At 36.8% G+C, this 22,913-nt stretch overlaps 1 protein-coding gene across 4 annotated transcripts in view; it reads right to left on the bottom strand.

Annotated features, from left to right (window-relative positions):
- Positions 1-22,913, bottom strand: part of VPS8 (VPS8 subunit of CORVET complex) — a 252,839-nt gene that overhangs the window by 191,385 nt on the left and 38,541 nt on the right. For all 4 annotated transcript variants that reach the window (XR_010409242.1, XM_054504291.2, XM_054504292.2 and 1 more), the window contains exons 9-19: positions 21,640-21,726; positions 19,233-19,300; positions 17,845-17,998; positions 17,679-17,738; positions 16,299-16,406; positions 12,464-12,544; positions 9,254-9,424; positions 2,761-2,835; positions 1,840-1,875; positions 667-757; positions 178-224 (exon numbers count right to left, since the gene is read on the bottom strand). Coding sequence is in view for 3 of the 4 variants with exons in the window: in XM_054504291.2 (XP_054360266.1) it covers positions 178-224; positions 667-757; positions 1,840-1,875; positions 2,761-2,835; positions 9,254-9,424; positions 12,464-12,544; positions 16,299-16,406; positions 17,679-17,738; positions 17,845-17,998; positions 19,233-19,300; positions 21,640-21,726 (978 nt within the window). In the remaining variant the exon portion in view is untranslated. The remainder of the gene's footprint in view (positions 1-177; positions 225-666; positions 758-1,839; positions 1,876-2,760; positions 2,836-9,253; positions 9,425-12,463; positions 12,545-16,298; positions 16,407-17,678; positions 17,739-17,844; positions 17,999-19,232; positions 19,301-21,639; positions 21,727-22,913) is intronic.

The following is a 22,913-nucleotide window of genomic DNA, read 5'->3' on the forward strand; positions in this document are numbered from 1 at the left end:
GTGATAAGAAAATTTAAAAGCATTCAGGATGACACCAGGGAATTCTAATCTGACTTGTTTTTTTATATACTCTCTCCTTGACTGTAGCCATTTACCTAATTATGCCCCCAAATTATTAACGAATACCAAAAGCAAACCTGTACTGTGCCCAAGTTAAGCCCCTATTAAAATACTCACTCGATCTGCAACAACAGCCTTTCGCTTACTGGCATCCCCGGATAATCCTGCAGAGAAGCAAAATCCAGCATAAAAACAAAGTCCACATCTTAAGGACTGAAACTGTTGTGGTCTTCTATTTACAACCCGTGCTAACAATAAACATAATTATAACAAAAAGTGTATCTTTCAATGGCCAGAGTTCTTTCATAATATGCCATAATAAGAGCCATCTCCCATCTACCGGACCTGATAACATTATCAGTGTACCTCCCTTTTATCCCAACAGTAACTTCTTCTTATCAAAGAATTTAAAAAGCGACATTAAAACTCCAAATCCCGTCATTAACCTTTTTCAATGGAAGTCTGTAAGGTTTGATAATATCTTGTTCATAAAATATTTGAACACTAAGCTAAAAAGTATTCCATGAGTGTTAATTATTATTAATATTATTATTTATTCTTTCTACTCTAAACAATGTCTACTACACTGGTACTCTGTTAACTTACCGACTACTGCTTTTGCTTTTCCTTCATGGAAAGACCATGCAAGAGCCAAGGCTTCTGTAAGACAATCTTGTTTCAGGAGATGATCCACTCTCTAAAATGAATAAATGAGAAAAGCTAGATCCCTTTGTTCAACCAACTACCAGTTGGAATTCCTATTCTACCTTTTCAAAAGTTGTTGCTTAACAGCTAAAATTATTCCAATAACCATGTAACTATATTTCTGTTGGTTTTTTTTTTTTAAGATTTTGTATTTTATTTGAGAGAGAGAGAGCACATCCCCCACGAGCAGGGTTGGGAGGGGGAGAAAGGGAATTCCAAGCGGACTCCACTGAGCACGGAGCTCAACACGGGGCTCTATCCCAGGACCCTGAGATCATGACATCAGTCAAAACCAAGAGTTGGACGGTCAACTGACTGAGCCACCCAGGCATCCCTGTGACTATCTTATTTCCTTAACACACTGGATAGGACAGTGACTGTAAGGGCTAATACAGGCAGCCACAAAGCCTAAATATGAAAAAAGGCAAAAGCTGGAATGTCACTGTAACAAAAATGGCTACTTGTTTATCACAACATCCACTCACTCCCTCCTCCTTAGCAACAAATCCCATGTGTACCTGAGACAGCAATATACCAGCTTAAGGACATTTCTAAGACTCCCTTGGGGGCCATGTAACTAAGTTCTGGCCACAGGTAAGTGGAAGTGTTGTTTGGCCTTTCTGGGATATGACCTTAAAAGGCAGGCGCCAGCCCTTCTCTTCCCTTTCCTCCTGCCCGGAAAGTGCACTTCACAGCCAGAGCTCCAGCAGCCATACTGGAACATAAAATGAACTAGAGACAAGAATTCACACACAAGGATGGGGGAACGGGATAGTATACTAAAGACCAAGAGCTGCCACACTAGCCACAGGCTCCCCACCTCCAGAATGTTTTTACATAAGAAAGGAATCTTGTTGAAGCCACTGTTATTTTAAATTTTCTGATATATGTAGCTAAATGTAATCCTAATTTATAGCCAGTTTTATCAAATCAAGTACCTAACAGTGATTCTGATATACACTTCTAAAATTAAAAAGCACAAATCCAAATAATCCTTTCCTGCAAAGTCAAAACAGAAATGTTAAGATGCTATCAATTCAACAGCTCTAACATATAAAATTACTTTAAACTCACCTCTCTCCAGCTTCTCAGCATCATCACATAAACAGACTGGAAAATAAAGAAACTGTAATTAAAATGATCATCTTTAACAGCCTCATTTGGGAGACATATTTGTCCCAGTCCCACATCTCATTTTACATCTCTCTAAGGAAAAATATTTCACACTACAGTTAGAGGTATCTACTAAAGGGTTTTCAAGGGCCCACATTAAGAGTAAATCAAACAAACATTTAATGGTCACTAAGTCTACTGTCCAAGGAGTTAACTCCACAGGAAAGGAACAAAGAATGCCCTAAATCCCTATACTAACTGACATTATTTTGAATTTTAGTAATGAAGAGATATTTCTCCAAGTTAAAAAAAAAAGAAAAAAAGGCAAGGAACAAACTGATATACAAAAAAGTTCCTATTCTAGTGATTCTATTCTAAGTCAAACACCTCAATGCATTTTAATATATCCTAAGCTGATCTAAGCTAAAGGACATCTTAATTATATGACAAATATACATGATAAGGTATCTTCCTGGTCATGAAAACATAAATGTGAAAATTATGAAAGTATGTCCTTGAATCAAGAAAATAAGCATCCTATGACAACCTAAATGAAAGTAAAAATACGTCTAAAACTAGAGAAAATAAATAAGCTAAAGATCACAACTATATAACCCCTGAAAAGGGAGCCTGCCTCACTCAGTCAGTTAGAGCATGAGACTCTTGATCTTGGGGTTGTGAGCTCAAGCCCCACATTGCATGTAGAGTTTACGTAAAAGAAAAAAAAAATTCCCCTTAAAAAAACCATATATATATCTCCCCTAAAAGTTTCAGATTACTGATCAATATTCACTTTATAATGCACAGCTCTCTTTACCAGAAACCTCCTTCAGCCACAACTACCCTGACACAAATGCCAAGTTACAGAGTAGAAGAGCTTACTTTTGTCCCCAAATAAAAGATTTGACCACCATAGCTACTGATGGATTGATAACAAGCCTTCTCTCCAACCAAAGCCTATAAAAAAAAAAGTTAAAATTACATGCATTAGAAGTCTCATTAAGTTTTAAAGAATGTCAAGTACACAGACATTTTAGGTCAACATAGTTTTATCCCATAAATTGTGGGGAAAAAATGTCAGTCAAGTGCCAGTCTGTCAGTGGAAATGGCAGAAAAGACAGTGCAAAAAATTAATTCCCTGCTTACATACGGTCTTTTTATTTTTTCAGAGTAACACAGACATGGGAGGAATATGCCAACTTACTAAATCTAAAGGGAAACTGTGGCAGTCTGCCCATTATTGGAAGACAGACATTCACTGCTTTTGGCAAAGACCAAGGCTGTTTGAAAATGGTAACCTCTAAGTTCTTTGAAATAAACATCAACCTAAAAGGCAAGGAGAAACAGGAAGACAAAGCATAATATATGGGAGTCAGCCTAGCCCAGCAAAAGAGAAACAAAACCTACTACGTGATAAATTTGGATTGTGAATTTTGACTCTGTTACTTAAGGTATGACCCTACCTTAAACAAGTTTCAAACTTCCAACATTCAGTTTTCCCATCTTTGAAAAACCATGCAGTTTCCATGAAACTTAACTATGTTAATATTTATAAATGTCCCCAAGTATGTAAATGGTCAATAACTGATAACCATGATAATTTTTAACTTTTCACTATGAAATTTAAAAATATATACAAAGGTAAGGAGAATACAGTGAACACTCCGCATCCATTAATCAGCCTCATCGATTACAAGATCATCACCGATCTTGTCTCACCTGTACTCCCACAGACTCTCCTATACACAGTATAATTTTGAGATGATTCTCAGATTTTGAATATTTCATTTATAAAAATTCAGTATATGCATAATAAATAAGTCCTTTTTAACATAACAACTTCATTAGCATACTTTTTAAAAATCAGTAATATGAAATAAAAATAAAATTCTCACTATGAAATATCCAGTATTTGGATTTCAAATGGTCTCATAATTTATGTCAAACGTTGTTGAGGTTTTTGTTGTTTTGTTTTTGCTTTTTCTACATTTCGTGTGTCTAAATCAAGATCCAACAAAGGGACACATATCGGAGCTGGCTGGTCTGTCTCTTAACGCTCTTTAAAAGTTTATAGGTTTTGTCTCCATCTCACTCCTTTATTTTCCTTGAAATTTACTGCTGAGAAACTGGAATACTTATTCCATAGTTTCCTACTATCTAGATTGCATTGCTAATTACATCCACACGGAATCTTTTAACATGTTCCTCTGTCTTCCATATTTTCTCTAGAAGATGCTTGATCAGAATCAGTGTCTTTTGCTTTGATTTTGGTTTGGGTTTTTTTGGGCAATACTACTCTAAGTACGATGTTAGCTATAAGATATATAGCTATATAAGATATATTAGCTATAAGATTTTTATAGATGCCCTTGTTTATATGGCTGAAAAAACTCCTTTTATTCCTAGTTTGCTGAGTTTTCTCAGAAATGGATACTGAACTCTATCAAATGCTTTTTGTCTTTTGAGATACTATGGTTTTTCTTTTATAATCAACTAATACAGTAAATTATACTGATTGTGAATGCCAAACCAGCCTTGCATGCCTTGGAAAAACACCATGTGATCATAATTTATTACTTTTTATACATTGCTGGTTTCTATTTGCTAATATTTTAAGTATTTTTACTTCTATGCTTATGAGAACATTAGTCTATAGTGTTCTTTATTGTAGTATCTTTGATTTTATCTGTCTTATAAAAGTTATGTGCTCCCTTTTGCTCCCTATTTTTAAAAGACTTTTGTGTACAATTGGCTTTTCTCCCCCCTTAAATATAACAAACCTCACTAGTGAAGCTCTCTGGGCCTGGAGCTTCTTTACAGAAAATCAATCAATTTCTTTAACTGATGCAACAGTCACTTAGATTTTCTATTACTTGATGAGTCGGCTTTGGTAATTGGTGCATTCCAAGAAATTTTTCCATTTCATCAAAAGTTGTTGAATTTATTGGCATCAAGTTATGCACATATCTTTTTAATATTTACAGACTCTCCAGTGAGGACACCTCTCCCATTACTGATACTGGTAATTGTGTCTTCTCTTTTTCTTGATTAATCTCATTAGAGGTTTACCAATTTTATTTCTCTTTTAAAGAACTGGTTTTTGATTTCTTTGATTTTCTCTACTATCTGTCCATTTTCTATTTAACTGATTTGTGTTCACCTTTTTATTTTTCCTTCAATCTACTTTAATTTTGCTCTTTTTCTTTTTCCTTAATTAAGACAGAAGCTAAGGGCATTGACTGGAGATCTTTCTTCTTTTCTAAAGTATTTAATGCTGTAAGTTACCCTTAAAAAACTGATTTAATTGTAGACCACAGATTTTGATAGGTTATATATTCATTTTCATTCAGTTTAAAATATAATCCAATTTACTCTGAGCTTTCTTGACTCATGACTCAGTTGTTTAATTTCCAAATATTTGGTTTTTTCCAGATTTACCCTGATGATTCCTTCAACAACTCATGGAAATTTGTTTTAAGGCCTAGCATATATCCTATATTGGTGCATGTTCCACATGCTCTTGAACAAAGTTTGTAATCTGCTTTTGTTCAGAGGAATATTCTATAAATGTCACTTAGGTCAGTTGGTCAACAGTTTAACTCTTCTATACCCTTAATGATTTTCTCTCTACTAATTCTAATAATGACTGAGAGGGATTTTGTGTAATTGTGGATTTGTTGGTTTCTCCTTTCAGTTCTGTCAGTGTTTGCTTCATGTATATTGGAGGTCTGATACTGGATACTTAAATCTTTAAGGTTCTTATGTCTTCTTGTAACCCTTTTTATCAATTTGAAATTTCTTTATAACAATATTTCCTACTCTGAAATCTAGTGATTATGATTAGAGTTTGCACAGTATGTCTTTTTCCATCATCTTACTTTTAATTTACCTGTGTCTCTGTACTTAATATGTTTTATAGACAGCACAGAGTTAGTTCTTGCTTTTCTTTATCCAGTCTGACAATCTCTGCCTTTTAATTGAAATGTTTAGACTATTTCCACTTCCTATAATTATTGATATGGTTGGGTTTAGATTTTTTATTAACTGTTTTTCTACTTGTCTGTTCCCTTTTTTATGCTTCGTTGAATTTGATATTTTTTAACATCCTATTTTGTCACTACTATTAACTTATTTAGTTATACCACTTCTTTTTCAGTGACTGCTCTAGTGTTTACAATATGTAACTTTAACTTATCTCCTTCTACATTTAAGTATTATACAATTTGATGTATAACGTAAATCCTTACAATGATATACTTCTATGCCCCACTCCCTGCTGCCATATATTAGTTTTGTCATACACACTACTTCTGCATTATCATAAACATTACAATATATTATTTTTGTTTTAAACTGTCAATTGCTCTTATTAAATAACAGTACGGAGGTATAATTTATATACCACAAAATTCACTCATTAAATGTATAATTGAGTAACTTTTAATAAATTTAGTTACCCAACCACCACCAAAATCCAGTTTTAGAACATCTCCATCACTCCACAAAGATTCCTTGTACGCAGTTCCAGTCAACGTTCATTCCTACTCCCAGTCTCAAGCAACCACTAATCTACATCTATCTCCATAAACTTGGCTTTCCTGGACATCTCATAGAATCAAACAATCTTTCCATATGGTTTCTTTTACTTAACATAGTATTTTTGAAAAGGTTCAACCATGTTGTAGCAAGTGTCAGTAGTACATCCTCTTCATTGCAGAACAGTATTCTCTTACATGGCTAAGTCACTTTTTGTTTATCCATTTACCAAGTGGTGGACATTTGGATTGTTTCCAATGTTCAGCTATTATGAATAATGTTGCTATGAACATTTGTGAACAAGTGTTTGTGTGGGCATATGTTTTCACTTGTCTTGGGTATACACCTAGGAGTAGAACTGCTCAAATAAATCCTTATGAATATGTTGAACATTTGGAGGAACCACCCACAGCAGCTGTACCATTTCGCACCAGCAGCGTGTAACAGTCCCAGTTTTTCCACATCTTCACTAACACCTGTGAATGTCTGCCTGCCTGGTGGGTATGAAGTGATATCTCACTGCAGTTTTGAGTTGCATTTCCCTAATGATGAACGACGTTGAACATCTTGGCTATGCTTGTTGGCCATGTGTATATCTTTGGAGATTACTCCAGTTGTTTTTGATGGGAAATCTGCTCTCATACTTATTGCTGCTCCTGTGCACTTAATATGTTTTTTCTCTGTGGCTGCTTTAATATTTTTCCTCTTTACCACTCATTTTGATCAATCTATATACGGTTTCCTTTATTTTACCTGTGCTTGGGTTCAATGAGCTTCTTGAAAATTTGTGTTTATAGTTTTGGAAAGTTTTTGACCACTATTTCTTCCATTTCTTTTTGTCTCCTTTTCTTCAGAGATTCCAACTGCTCATATATCAGGCTACTCAATGCTGTCTCACAGGTCACAAATATTTTTTTAAATTATTTTTTCTGTGTTTCATTTTGGATCGATTCTATTGCTATATCTTCAAGTTCACTCATGTTTTTTCCTACCATGTCTACTCTCTGACATTAATCCCATCCAGGGCATTTTTCATCTCAAGCACTAATAATTTTTATCTCTAGAAGTTAGATTTGCATCTTCTTTAGTATCTTCCATATCACTACTTAACTTTTTGGATCTATAGACTATAGTTGTAATAACTGTTATGTCCTTATCTGCTAATTCTAACATCTGTTTCACGTCTAAGTCAGTTTTGATTGATCTTTCTTCTCACTATAAATTGTGTTTTTCTTCTTCTTTACATGCCTAGTAATCTGATTGAATATCAGACACTGTGAATTTTACCTTGGGTTCTGGAAATTTCTCTATTATTAATATTCCTGTGCTTTGTTTTGTGAGGTAGTTAAGTTGCCTGGAAAACAGTTTGATTCTTTCTGGTCCTATTTTTAAGATTTGTAGTGGGGACCAAAACAGTGTTTACTCTGGTCCTAATTACTCGCCACTACAGAGGCAAGATGCCCCTGAGTATTCTACCCAATGCCCTATATATCATGAAGTTTTCCATTCTGGCTGGTATAAACAAGCCAGTGTGAGCACTGGATACAGTTCCTTCTAAACCTAACCAATAATTCTTTCCCTGACCTTGGGAAGGATAAGCATTTGCTCATCAGTAGTCTGCTGAATACCCAAGGGGAACCATAGGTATAGTGCTTGCTCTCCTCTCCAGTACCTGGTCCTGCAAACTCAACCCACGTTAGTCTTCCCACAGTCTCAGCTTATGGAGTCCTTCAGGCTCCAACTGGGTTCCTCACCCCTGAGCTATACCCTGGAAACTCTCTCTAGGCCAGAAGCTAGGATAATCATAGGGCTCAGGTCACTTGTTTCCCATTTTGTCAGGGATTGGTCCTTCATTGCCTGATGTCCAGTATTTGAGAAGTTTTTTTTTCTTCTATACGGGAAAGTAAATCTAGTGCCCATTATTCCATCTTGGTCAAAACTGCAAGTTCAAAGTCTAACACCATTTCTAATAACCATTCAGACACAAGAAAATACCTAAGTGTGGGATAGTAATTAGTCTTTAGTGAATTCTACTGCATTACCATTTCTTATTCTGGATTGTCTTGGTTTCTAAATTCTGTGGCTGGAAGACCCTTTCATATATTTTTTAAACTCTGAAGTTCTAATACCTCAGGGAGATTTGAGCAATGACTGCATATCACATAGGTCTCATTAAATATGAACATCATTACTAATCTTTTTTCAAGAAATTACCCAGGAAAGCCTCTAAATTTCCTGCTTACGATAACTGGTTTAGGAAATCACAACTGTAAACTATCTGTGTAAATTGCTAAAGGCCATCACTGTGGTTGCTTAAGATACAGTAAAGTTAATACTAAGGTAATACTTGCGTGTCTTCCTTTTCTCCAGACTCCTACATTTCATCCATCCTCTCTTCCTAAAGACTCTCCTTTCTTTCTCTCAAAGCCATCTTGATCTTTTAATGCCCACAGCCCCTACACCTGCTCGAGGCTTTACAATCACCCAAGTCAGGCTACCTATCTCTAGTCATTCATCCCTTAAATCTATCAGGCTTATTGCCACCATTTTAAACTTTCTAAAATATTCTGCTTTTACAATTTCTTTCTCACAAATTTTCAATTTCATTATTTTAGTATAAAAGTTAAAATTCTTTGGTATTAAGTTAGTCACATTTCTGAACAGAAGGTAACAGGAATTACTGTTTTAGTTTACATTCCTGAATACTTACAAACACACCCATATCCACTTCAATCTAGACATAAAGATAACTAACTTCACATAGTTCCAATTTCTAGAACAAAAAACAAGAAAATACCAAGTTTATCAAAGCAATTCTAAGATAATGGATTACCCTTACCAGTGCCTGGCTAACATTTCCTCCGGTGGCTAGGGATTTGAAATGACTGCTGTTATAGACCAACTGAACTTCTGAGATCTCCACTGTTTCCAATTCCTCTTGAGTCTGCCGATCAATCACATGCAACTTCTCCACACTGTCCAAGAGCACAACTGTGCGTGAGTTTATCCACTGCAAATCAAGCACACCGCAAAAGAAAGGTGAGGCCCATCCCACATGATCATTGAGGACAAAAAGAAAGCCTGGCCACTCAGTTAAATTATATTGATGATTTTACCCATTTAGTAACTTGATGACAACAAAATCACACCAAGAATTACTCAGTGACTGTAGTGGCCAGACAGCAGTGGATAATAGTGCGTAACACAGTTCTGAGTTCTGACAGTGTTGAAATGACTCATAGTATTTAAAAAAAGGTAACTAAGAAGGGTGCCTGTGTGGTTCGGTTGGTTAAGCATCCAACTCTTGATTTCGGCTCAGGTCATGAACGTGAAATCAAGCCCCATGGGCTCCGCAGCAGGGTGGAGCCCGTTTAAGATTTCTCTCTCCCTCTCCTTCTGTCCCTCCCTCTCGAAAAATAAATAAATAGGGGTGCCTGGGTGGCTCAGTCAGTTAAGCGTTTGCCTTCGGCTCAGATCATGATCCCAGGGTCCCAGGATCAAGTTCCACACTGGGTTCCCTGCTCAGCGGGGAGTGTGCTTCTCCCTCTCACTCTGCCTGCCACTCTTCCTACTTGTGTGCACTCTGTCAAATAAAAAATCTTAAAATAAATAAACAATAAAAATCAAAAAGGTAACTAAGAGCTTTAACAGATATATTACAGTATATATTAGTTTTAGTAAAATTCTTTAAATGGTACACGGGCACAAATGACTTAAGCAAAATGACAAACTGCATTTCTCATGTTTTTCACATTAGTTAAATAAAAGGGCAAATAAACCTCATAAACCTAGGTGGTCAAATAATTGTTAGCATTTACATAATACATACTTTAAAACAGAAGCATTCTAAAATATATATTTCCTTTAAAACTTCCCTACCAATTATGGGGGAGTTCCTTGCTTTTCTATTTCTCTATATTCTGAATTTTCTGTAGTAAGTACTATTATAGTTTCAGAGGTAATAACTTAATAATATTAAAAATTTTCTGAAGGATGCCATTTTGATAAATTTCTTGGGTTTTATGTATGATTTCTTCTTTTCTTCTTAAAGACTTATTTATTTGAGAGCGAGAGAGTGTGTGTGTGTGAGTAGGGGGAGGGGCAGAGGGTGAGAATCTTCAAGCAGACTCCCGGCTGAGCGTGGAGCCTGACATAGGGCTCGATCTCATGACCCACGAGATCATGACCTAAACTGAAACCAAGAAGCGATACCCAACTGACCTAGCCACCCAGGTGCCTCTACAATTTCTTCCTGTCAAAACAATTTTTAAAAAAATGTCAATCCCTCCCCAGGAAATAAATGGAGTTTTAAAATCTGCTCAATTAGAATTCTAAATTAGCCAGAATAAAGTACTTTCTCTCTCTGGTATTCCATGTCATCAGAGATTATTTGCATACTCCCGTATCAAAAACAACCAAGTTAAAATGATTACTTTTAACATAAGTGAAAATACACCCTTATCACTGTATTGTGGCTACTATAAGGGAAGGGTTTTGTTCTGTTTTTCCCCCCAAAATTTATCTCTCAGAAAACAGGGAGTTTGATGTTCAAATTATTTACAAAGAGCTCTTATAAGGTGCTCTCTTGATTATTTAAAAAAAACAAAGTATCATTTAGGAAAGACACATTATTCGCCTTATACAACCTTAGTCAGTACTAGTTTTTAGATGCCATCAAAGGTCATCTGGTTAAAAGAGAATGACAGTGTCAGCAGGTTTAGCAATTATTCCTAAGATTAGACCCTCACAACTGCAACTGCTGACATTGTTGTAAACGAGCCTTTTAATGGTAATTTATAAAAAGCAATGCAGTTACTGTCACATCATGGATGAGCCAGAGGACAGATGAAAACAACTACTGCCCTACTGTGGGGAGAATGGCTACTTGTGGTTGAGGGAAAATTTTCCAAGGACAGAATCATATCCGTATCTCAAACATCTTAAACAGAAGTAATTATGAATTCTAGGAAACGGTGTTAGATAATCCAACAGGAGTCCTGGTGATGACAAAGACACTGATGTCTTACATTCATGAGAAGAGTTTGAACAAAAATATTTCATGAAATGTATATGGAAAAAAAGTATTTCTAAATCAATAGTCTATCTGTGAGATTAAAAGGCAATGTGCAACTAAATAAATTGTATATTATAAATAAAAGATCCATTTCATCTATATCCTTAAAAGTTACATATTATCAAGCTAGAGGAAAAATTTTTTTAGCCATTTTATTAGGAAAATGAGGCTCTGTCTCTTATTTAGGGTTGCCTATATTCATGCATATACAAAATGTTTCACTGGATATTGATATGCCAAAAGCATTAATGACAGAAGTCCAGAAATATTACAATTACAGTATTTGCAAAGTTGACACACTATTTGAAAAAAAAAAAATTGATATAAAAAGAAATACTTTTTTAAACCCTAAAGTTGCTTAAAACGGAGATGTATGGTGGAGAGAAAATTCTGCCAAAGTTTTTAGCCATGAAAAAAAGAATAAATTAGATAAACTTCTGAACCAATTAGGACAAGCTCAGAAGAACAAAAATGTGTTTACAAAGAAAGCCGGGCAACAATCCTCAAAAAACCCACCCAAATTCTTCTGAACTCCCCTCTGAACTAATCAGGACATCAAAGAAAACTTTTTCTGACCCTGCCACTGTTCAGCAGGACATAGGCTGAAAGGCAATTAAAAAGAAGGTGGCATCGGGGCAGCTGAGTGGCTCAGTGGGTTAAACGTCTTGATTTTGGCTCAGGTCATGATCTCAGAGTTGTGAGATTGACCCTGTGTTGGGCTCCGCGCTGGGCATGGAGCCTGGGTACGATTCTCTCTCCCTCAGCCCCTCCCTCCCCTCTCTCTTGTTCTCCCCATCCCCCCACCCCGCAAAAAAGTAATGTGGCATTACACCAAACTCAGACTCCATTACTTCTGTCCATATTTTACATAATCCCAAATGTCAGGGTTCATGGCAGAAATCCTAGTAGTGCTAATACACAGGGTCTCAAAACAATTACATGAGATAAATGGGGCAAATTAATCTGAATACTCACAGTAAAGTTGATGAGATCATAGTAGAGGTGAAGGTGCTTTTGCTTAGTAACATGTATTGCTCCAGACTCATCTCTCTTAACCTGATGGTGAAATAAAAACAACCTAAATACCAGCTATGTTTTGAGGGGCTTTTGTAGATACTTAATTATACTCCACCTAGAAAAGGAGTTCCATTCACAGTATGGATAAGCCCAAAGTACTGGCAATTAAAGAAACTATTACACAAATGAAAAAAGTCATTCACACCATGATTTGTACAAAATGTGAGGTATATCTGGTCAGTGGTCTGGCTCTCAGTCCTGTAACGTGTGTGCACTCTACTATAATTCAGAACAAATTAACTGCATCCCAGCAGCGACTGTACGTACTCAGCTAGAGTTAAAGCACAAAATGGGATTGACCACATGGTATGATAAAGTCAAAAAGTCCATTAAAAAAAAAAAGCTGCAGTGACAAAACTAGACTTTTCTAGCTCAAACAGCCCAAAATGTCCCAGGAGAACCTCAAGTGTCAACAGTTTATTTACATATGTGTACCCACACCCTCTCTAATCTTTCAGCACCCTTATAATTTGCTCTCCCTGCTTCCGCTCCAAGGTGACAGAGCATGCAGAAGAGAGCCCGATGTACTTCTGACCCCTGTGAAATGCAGGACATCCTAGCCAACCTGGGCTGCCTGACACTCTCCTGGACTAGCGTCCTAGGTGGCTTCCTTTCCCTTCAAGCCCCAATCCCTTTGTTTTCTAGTCCCATCACTTACAGTGTTGGCCTCACCAGATACCTGAACAAACAACGGAGCCCTCCTAATGCAGGCCCTTCACATACACTCATCTCTGCTTCACTAAGCCACTTGCCCTGGAAGAAGCGATGTGCTAGTAGGAGCATGTGATCTAGAGGCCTGTGCTTCGGTTCCACTATTACAGCCGTGTGACCCAGGGCAAAATAAACACCAAATTGTTCCCTATTTGGCATATACTGAAAGTGTTTCACAAACAAAAAAACAATGCCAACCTCACCTATTGTGATTCGCTGGAGTCCTTGCTAAAGAAGATCACTTATACATAATCTAAATCCCACCCCCTCCACCCTGCTTACTATTACCTCTCCCTTGCTGGCATATTCACTCACTCCTTTTTAAGGGCACTTTTCCTTTTGCTATCTAACATGTTTCTGACTTTTCCATCCTCAAATAAAAAACAAAAACAAAAAGCCTTTCCCCGATTTGCTTTTCACAGATACTTAACCATTCTCTTTCCTGTTGCAGCCAAACACTATGAATGTAAGTTTGCTCTTCTCGACGCCCATTTCTTTAACAAGGCTCTACCATGTAGCTTCCACCTCCATTCCACTGATGACTAGTCCTCTGAAAAGTTTCTAATCAACAACTACTTGCGGGGGCGCCTGGGTGGCTGAGTCGGTTAAGCGTCTGCCTTCAGCTCAGGTCATGATCCCAGGGTCCTGGGATGGAGTTCCACATTGGGCTCCCTGCTAGGCGGGGAGTCTGCTTCTCCCTCTCCCTCTGCCCACCCCCACTAGTTTTCTCTCTCTCTCAGTCCCTCAAAGAAATAAATCTTAAAAAACAAAACAAAACAAAAAAACCCAACTACTTGCATATTCAGTGGTCTTACCTTCAGTGGTCTTCTCTCTTGATCTTTATTTAATAATGGTATTACCCTGGAGCTGACATTGTCCTGAAGCCTCTTTGTCTCCTATGTGAAGCCATACTGTCCTACTTCCCCTCCTACCCCTATGTGCCTTTACTGGAACATTCATTCTTGATTCCTTTTCTTTTCCCTTCCTCTTGTAAGTACCTGCCAAGGCTACGTATGCTCTGGCTTTTGATTTTCACGGCTTCAACGACATTCTCTATCCAGAAATTCTCATTTGCACTCCAGACCTGGACTGCTGCCTGCCCAGAGGACATTCCCTGAGAGAACACTTAAGAATCCCACCTTCGCTTCTAACTCAACACATTCAAATCCTCTGTAACCCCAGCTTTTCAAATAACTCATGCTTCTAAAATGCAGTCAGAAACACAAAGATTCATTTATGTCCTTTAGTTCCCAGATCCAGTAAGATGAGAAGCCTCGTCTTTCCTTCAAAATGTCATCCTTCACTCTCACTGCAACCAAGCATCCTTGTCTAAAGACCTCATACCTGCTTTGGCACAAGAGCAAAACCCTCCATTTCCCTGCTATCACCTATAATCTGTTTTTTCTGCTACTTCTATACTGATCTTCCTAAAATACCACTTTAATCACATCTTTACCTCTTTAATTAGCTAAGAACCTGTGACAACTCCTCATTACCTAGTCTAGGCCAATTATAAAATCTGGATCAGGGGTCAGTAAACTTTTTTTGTAAAAGGACACACAATAAATAAATATTCTACGTTCTGTGGACCATACAGTCTCTGTCACAACTATTCAATTCCACCACTGTAGCATTGAAGCAGGCATAAATCATACATAATCAAATGGGCATGACTGTGTTCCAAGAAAACTTTATTTATAAAACAAGTTATAAAATTTTATTTATAAAACAGCCATGGTGTGCCACCCCTTATCTAAATCTACACCATATATTCAACTTGATTTTCTACAGGTTTCTCACTCTCATTAATTCTATGAACATTTATTAAGCATCTACTATATACAGGCACTGTCCTCGTGGCTGAATCTTTAGATTTATGGAGCTTTCACTTAATGAGAAAGAAAAATATGAGAAAAGTAATTTTAAAAGTACTGAAAATTATCAAAGGAGAAGTCAGAAGGTCTTGTGGGTATTATGTAGCAGAAAACAGTTCAGGAAGTCAGGAAGGCAATGTTAATCATGAGTTAGGTAGACTAAAGTGGAAGAGGGCATAGATCTTCCCCAGCAGAGGTGAGAGCATATGCAAAGACACTGAGGCCAGAGTCTAGTTAGAAAGCTATGCCAGAGCCAACATAGAAGAAATGTCAGTGATTTAGGCTAGGGAAACAGCAGTGGGGGAGACAAGAAGGGAGTAAATTCAGATGTTAGAGATAGAGTCAACAGGAAGTGGTGAAGAAGCAGAAATGAGGGAGAAAGGTAACTGAAAGACAACCCCTAGGTTTCTAGCTGGAGAAACTAGGTGATCAGTGGTGTCCCTGATTCACTGAGCTAGGAAACCCAAAAAGAGATTATGTGGGCACATTCTTACCTGTATAACTTCAGTTCATCTTATTTCCCCTAATATGCATATCCACCATTCCTGCAGTATTTGCTATATATCCTTCATAGAGTTGTCCATGGCCTATCCAGTCCATACCAATCTCTCTATACTCTGAACTTTTATCAACTTTTAGTTCTCATCACATACTTGAATCCCTAAACATAGTGTTCTCCCCAGTAGTAATGAGCATACTGGCTTTGTTTCTAAAACAGTATTTGAAGTTGTGTGAAAGAAGAAATTATGTTTAATACTTCCTTCAACTGCTTCTGTGTCCATCAGTGTAGAGAACACAGTATGTGCTCAATGATACCTGTTGTCTAATAAATACACTTTATGTAGATAGGTAAGCCATTAATAGACATATGTACATTCGTATATTTATACACACACATAAACCATTAATTGTTTGTTACTCAAAGGAGATGAACTGAGAAATATACCATGGAGGGGCATGGAGTTGAGGTGATCAATTGCTTTCCATGTTAATCGTTAAAGCCTAAAATTAAAATTAAATGATCGCTCTCTCTCCGAAGAATTATAGTAGCATATTTCTTTCACATAATAGTAAATCACTAGTGAATCAGGAAAAAAATATTATGATAAAGGACTTTATAACAGATCTAGCATCATATCAGGACTTACCAACAGAAAATGAACAACATCTCCTCTGCAGAAGGCAAGCATGGGATTCACATAATTATGCACTGCCACAAAGTGCCAGGCCAGCAATGGAACACTGGAAGGATCCATCTAAGTGAAGAAAAGGCCAAAAAAGAAAAAAAAAAAAAAAAAAGACATCACAGTTAACAGACAGCAGGACAAAGAAAAAACTAATTAAAAAGAGCATCTGACTAGTGTTCCTTGATAAAACTTCTCCCAATTTCTCATTAAAATTCCAGTGAAGCAGGGACTGACTGGGAAGTGTCATGAGGGAACTTTCTGGGTTAATGCTAATGTTCTGTATCTTGATAGAGGTTTGGGTTATAAAAATTTTGTTAAAGTTCAGCAAATGTATGATCAAGATCTGTGCACTTCACTGTAAGTAAATGCTACACCAAAGGAGAAACAAATATTGAACTCTAAACATAATGTATGCTGAATATTAAGGCAAATGAGTACTGACTTTTGCAATTTATTGGAAATACACTTAAAATAACATAATTTGATGGGTGGATGGAGAGAGAGAGTTAATAAAAAAAGTACAGTAAACTGTTAATGATAGAATTTAGATAGTAGGTATACAGATGTTCAATGTAAAATTCTTTCTAATTCTCTATTTGAAAATGTTAATATTAGAAAAAAATACCAGTAAAAACATACAAAAAAATGCAAACATACACCACCATGATAAACCTGTTAGCCAGTGAAGCTAACCTAAGAAACATTAATGGCAATCTAAGCTAGCCATGCCATCTGAAAGGGCAGATGTGCTTCCCCTGAAGCCCAGAGATAATGGAGTACCAACCAACAAACAGAAGAGTGGTCTCCCTTGGCACAGGGGATGTGTTCTCAACTAGTCATGGCTCTGTACCATCATTCTCCATCTCATCCCATCAACACCTCTCCTCACATATACACTAGAAGATCACAACTTTCTGAAAACAACCAAGCCGGAAAGGAGAGGGAAACTGGGGTATGTGTCATAGATGCTGGGAAGTATCAGCCTCCAAAGTAAAATACTAAAGGCAAAAGCCAAAAGAAAGACTATGCAGCAGCAATTTATGCTAGATTTTTATGGTGGGTGTTCTCTAACAGTAGTTCAGTATCAAAGCAGCAGTTGTTTATGAGAGAACAACTTAAAACAATAAAAGTAAAAAAGTACAGACCTCGTGATTTGTACTGCTCCAGTCACCAGCTTATACTGCTTTGGGTCACATCAAGGTAAGTCCAGACAATGATCTTTGGAGCACTGACTTCCATTCTATCTTGTTTTCTGATAACCCCACAGAATTCGCCACTTTCAAGTCATTTCCCCCCTCCTGACATGGTCTTTTTGCCAATAAGATGGAAAGGCTTACTCACCCGTCCATAGGGAAAAGTCATCCACACTTTCAAGGATGGTTTCAATCCAATGACCAGTATCTTTAGAAGAAAAATGTATTTTTAATGTTTACCCTATAATTTCAAATTTTTGGTATTCAAAGCCTCTAAAAGTTATGAGTTTCACCTTCTAAACATACCAACCAACCTTTGTTAAGGATGCCATGGCCAATAAGGAAAACTGTGTGATGGGATGATCTTTCAACTCAGGCTTTGAATGGAGAGGCTCAATACAGCAAACTTCACCCTTGGAACCACTGAACAGGCATCTAGATTCACACGTTCTCACTCCCATCACTCTCCTGCAAAGGTAACCGAAAAATTCAGAATTAATTTAGTAATGATTCAAGGCGCTATGATCTCTAGCATGGACTACAATAGCCTTCTAACTCCTGTTCTTCCATAGAAAATCAGCAGGTTCTTTGTAATGTCTAGGTCAGATTTATCACTCTTCTCCTAAAAACACTCCAGTGGCTTGCCACTGTACATAAAATAAAATCCCAAGTCTTTACCACGCTTTCAAAGGTCCTATAGGATCTGGCTCCTGCCTTCACTCTTTTCCCACGACTAACAAAGTCACGCTCCAGCCACAACTGCCTTCTTTCTATGGCTCCAACAAGTCAAATCTGTGCCCACTTCAAAACCTTTGTGCTTGAACATCCCTCTGCCTAGAACACATCTAGATCTTTGCATTTGTTGACCAGATTATCACGCAAGTCTTTGCTCACATGTTACCTTCCTGAATTATCCTCAAGTGCCCTCCAGCAAGCTGAACGGTCTTATTTTCTTCAAAGCACTCAGAGCTATCTGAAGTTATTTCATTTATGTATTCATTTATTATCATGTCCCTACCCCCGCCCCAACTAAAATGTAAGTTCTATTAGAATAGCAACCTTGTCTGGTTCACAGCTGCAAGTCTGGTGCCTAGAACAATGCCTACACATAGGAAATGTTCACTAAACATAAGCAGAATAAATAGTACTTTGTAAGCAATTACTTTGGGCTTAGCAATGTGAGAAAGTATGAGAAATATAAGAAACATAGTCCTTACTTTGAGAACTTATGGAAACACAATATACATTGAATTTTATGTTCTATTTGTTAAAAAAAAAAAAACTCTGCTTTATAAATATCCTCCCATGTATCTAGACAGTCTTCACTTTTATAGAGAAATAGGGCAATTCCAAGGCAATAAAAACCTTCCTATACCTATTAGGGTTATAATCAACTGGGCCTGGGGCCTAAACCGAAATTAGTGACATACTCCAGAATTACAGTTCCCAAGACTGACATCTCATATGAATTCCTTGGGGAGCAGGGGTTCAGAATCCCAACTCAGACCTACTGAGAAAGAATTCTGGGTGGCCAGGCCTGGATCTCCAAATGTTCTATAAGCCTCTCCAAGTCATAATATACAGCCATAACCTATCTGTAATCACATGGGTTTTCCAGACCTCTTCATGTTCAACATCAAGTCATTAAACCACAGCAAGTCTTTCCATTGCATTTGTCAACAAACGTCCTTTAGTCTCTTACTTAAATGTCAATTCAAAAACAGAGCCTCCGCTGTCATTGCAAATTGCAAGAGTTGGGTCATCTGTAAACTAAGCACAGAAGAAATTCACTTTCTTAGAGAGTTTTCAACAACCAGTCAAGTATTAAAAAGGGAAAAAATTATAACATCTTAAAAATCTAAAAACAAACACATTTAGTAGCATTTGAAATCACCTAGATTTAGTTCATCATTCTAAATATACAAACTTACCCATATTCAGAATAAAAATGGCTCAATATCTTTAAAAAACTGAGGCTTTAAAAAAGCAAACCCACCTTTCATCAGAATCAAAGAAAAATACAAACTATGACTCATAAAAGCCCTTAAGTTCTCCACTTGGGTTCTTAACATTAACTTTTTCTAAGCTGCTATTAAACTGAATAGGGTATGCTAGATACATTTGCAGTTGCCTCGTTTTCAAGAACAAAGACATAGTAAAAGATATTTGCTATCTTTGGGAAATAAACTTCAGTACGTTTTCTGACTAACTGAAGAATTAATCCACTATATTTAAAATAGTTTAATACTTTTTATGGAACGATTCCAAATATGTGCTGCCTCCTGATCTTATTTGACAGAGTATACTTCAGTTATTATTACCTACTCTGGAAAACTCAAAATAACAACTAACGTTCACAACGACAGACAATCCTAAGGGTTTATGAGGTATGGTAAATGTGAACGCTGTAGGATACAAACTGAGTAACCTGAGTCACTTAGAGTGACCGGTCTCCCTAACCCCAAAGGCTGGTGAGCCATCCTAAACGTCATGTCTTTGGTTCTCTTAGGGACAGCTGAGGTACAGGAGACTACTGTAAAATTATTCTTCCCACACACAGGCATAACAAAGAAGACCCACACCTTTGCTCTCAAGGCCTCATGGAGCAATTGCCAGAGTGGGAAGTATATACCTGGAATGTAGGAAAATCAACTGAACTTGCATTTTTATTTATTAATTTTCTATTTATCTACGTGTTTTGTAATGTCCTTAAATATTAGTACGGTACATTTATAGTATTTTTTAAATAAATAAATAAACACACACACATATATGCATTAAGGATGTAAGCCCAAGTTGTTATTGCTGGGATATAGGGTTAAGTTTGGAGAACAATGAGTAAGAGTACTAAAGAGCAAGTGGCTGTTGTCAAGCCAAGACTCTGGAAGTATTCAATCATATATGTATCACTTGCTACCTCTTATTCCAATGTTACAGTGTCTGCATGCAACGCCTTTACCACCAATCCCAAGCATCACAATGGCTACTACTTCTATGCTATTAACCTCAGCTGCATTCTTCTCTTTCCTCTCTGCCTTTACCTCTTCTGTTTCCTGTTTCTCTCAAGGATTTTGCTTTTTTCAGTAAATGAACTGTCCTTTTACAAACACCACCAATTAGTTATCCCTTCAACCAAACGTTTATTGGGCAGCTACCATGCATAATCCAAAAATAAATGAGAAACAGATTCGGGTTTCAAAAATCTTCATCTATTAAAGGAGAGAAGACATAAACACAAACAACTGTAACATGCCATAGGAAAAGAGGTCAAGAAAAACTGCCATGATGTTCAGAAAAAGGGGAAACTCTACTCTTACTTGTCTTGGTTGCTTTCACTGTTACTAAATGCTTCAATGATGCTTTGTCACAAAAGCCTTTTATGTAACTAACCTAGATGCAGACATAAACTCCAGATGCTTACGGACTTTAAAAAGCATATGTATGGATAAGAGAGGTCTGCACAGCTAAGCAACCAAATGTGCACATGATTAAAATCTAGAAGATCTGATTTTAGACTTCCCTAGTTACAGTCCTTTACCTTTTATGCTTCTGAACACGGGCCTGACAGCATACACAAACCAAAGTTCACATTGTATTTATAAATGAAATCTGTTACCTAAGTTGGCTTATTTTTTTCAGACCTGTAAGGAGAAAGCCAAGACTCAAATCTTAATGCTTTTCCCTTAGAGGCCTGAAAATAAACCAACAGAGCTGTTTCTGAACATAAAGCAAACCTTGGTTCTTTCACAGCTGGCGCCTTGAACCTCAGGTAACTCCCAACAAAGTGTGACAGAGCAATGCTGGGGGACTGAACAAAAGGCAAAAAGAACTTTTTAATCTCCATATGATTTTTCAGCAGGGTACTGCTGCCAACCTCTGGTCTGGGATCGTATCGGTTTACTCTCTCTGCTGCTCTATTAGACATCAACCCAACGTGCAGCTGAATGTTACCAAGGTAGCTAGCCCATCTCCCGTTCTAACCTGCAAAGCATCCTACTGGGCTCATCAAAGAAAACTTCATTTTCAAGGATTCCATTTATAAAGAAATATGCTTAAAAATGCATATACAAATATAATAAAAAAACTATTAGACAAAAAAAAGATATTACCTTAATATGCAATATTGCTGTTCCTGGAGGATGAGCATCTGTTATTGATCTCAGAAGTTTTCCACTGGCCAGATCCCACATTGTGATCTATAAGACAACTAAATGCTTCAAAAACCAATCTATTGCTCTTTTTTGGACTTAAGTATCCTGGCTTGTGGCTGAAATAATCTATCCCTGGTCTATAAACATTGCAGGCAAAAAATTATGAAGTTGAAACATAATCGAAGGTTGTAGATCCATTAAAGCATAGGGCCTTTTATTCCATCTTCATCTCCCCTTCATCCTGCCCTACCTACTTTTCCCTTCAGATTTTAAACATTGTTCTTATACCAAGAAGTAAAAAATTTCAACAATAAAAAAAATTAAAAAAAAAAAAGTAAAAATTTCTTCAATGAGTCAATCTCTTTAGCACTGGTAAAAATTATAAGAAAAGCTCACTGCCAAACCAACTAGTGATGTATAAACCACATGAGAAAAGCCAAAACTTATCGCCAGTTTCAGAAGTAGAAAGCAATTCTAAGAGTTATCCAGGAACACAGTAATGAGAATAGAGAAAAGAGAATATAGTGTATTTAAAAAGCAGCAACAATTACCTATGCTACTATAAGGAAGTAAATTTTGATATAACAGCCTGGTCGGTTTGTAAAAGCTATTTACTTATATAGGCTCATAAATTAAGATATTAAAAATCACAGACTCTGGCTCACTTGATAACAATTATTAAAAACTGAACAAAAGTTAGACCAAGCAATCTAAGGTTAGCTCTACAGACATGTCACTTTATAATTTTTGGTCTTTGAAATATTGATCTAGAAATACTAGTTTGTTTGTTTAATTAATCAAACTGGGTAAATTTAATGCAAGTTTATTTTCACATCCAGATACTCATGGCAACATGAGTTCATGTACAGAACTCAATGCAGTGAATTCCCAAATATCAACAAATGGACTGTAATAGCTGCGTTTGCATTTTGCCTTAACAACTGCTTTGTACATACTTAGTGCCCTCATCTGTCCTACCCATGCTTTTCTCCTAGCTCCAGTGTTATCACATTTCATTTTTTTCCTCCAAATTTTTATTTAAATTCTACTTAGTTAACATATAGCATAATATTGGTTTCAGAAGTAGTATTTAGGGATTCATCACTTACATATAACACCCAGTGCTCATCATAACAAGTGCCCTCCTTAATACCCATCACCCATTTAGCCCATCCCCCACCCACCTCCCCTCCAACAACCCTCAGTTTGTTCTCTATTGTTAAGAGTCTCTT

Source organism: Mirounga angustirostris, unplaced genomic scaffold, assembly GCF_029215605.1.
Source record: "Mirounga angustirostris isolate CCGP_5_RB_7025 unplaced genomic scaffold, mMirAng1.0.hap1 SCAF_1, whole genome shotgun sequence".
In the NCBI taxonomy this organism is placed as follows: Eukaryota; Metazoa; Chordata; class Mammalia; order Carnivora; family Phocidae; genus Mirounga; species Mirounga angustirostris.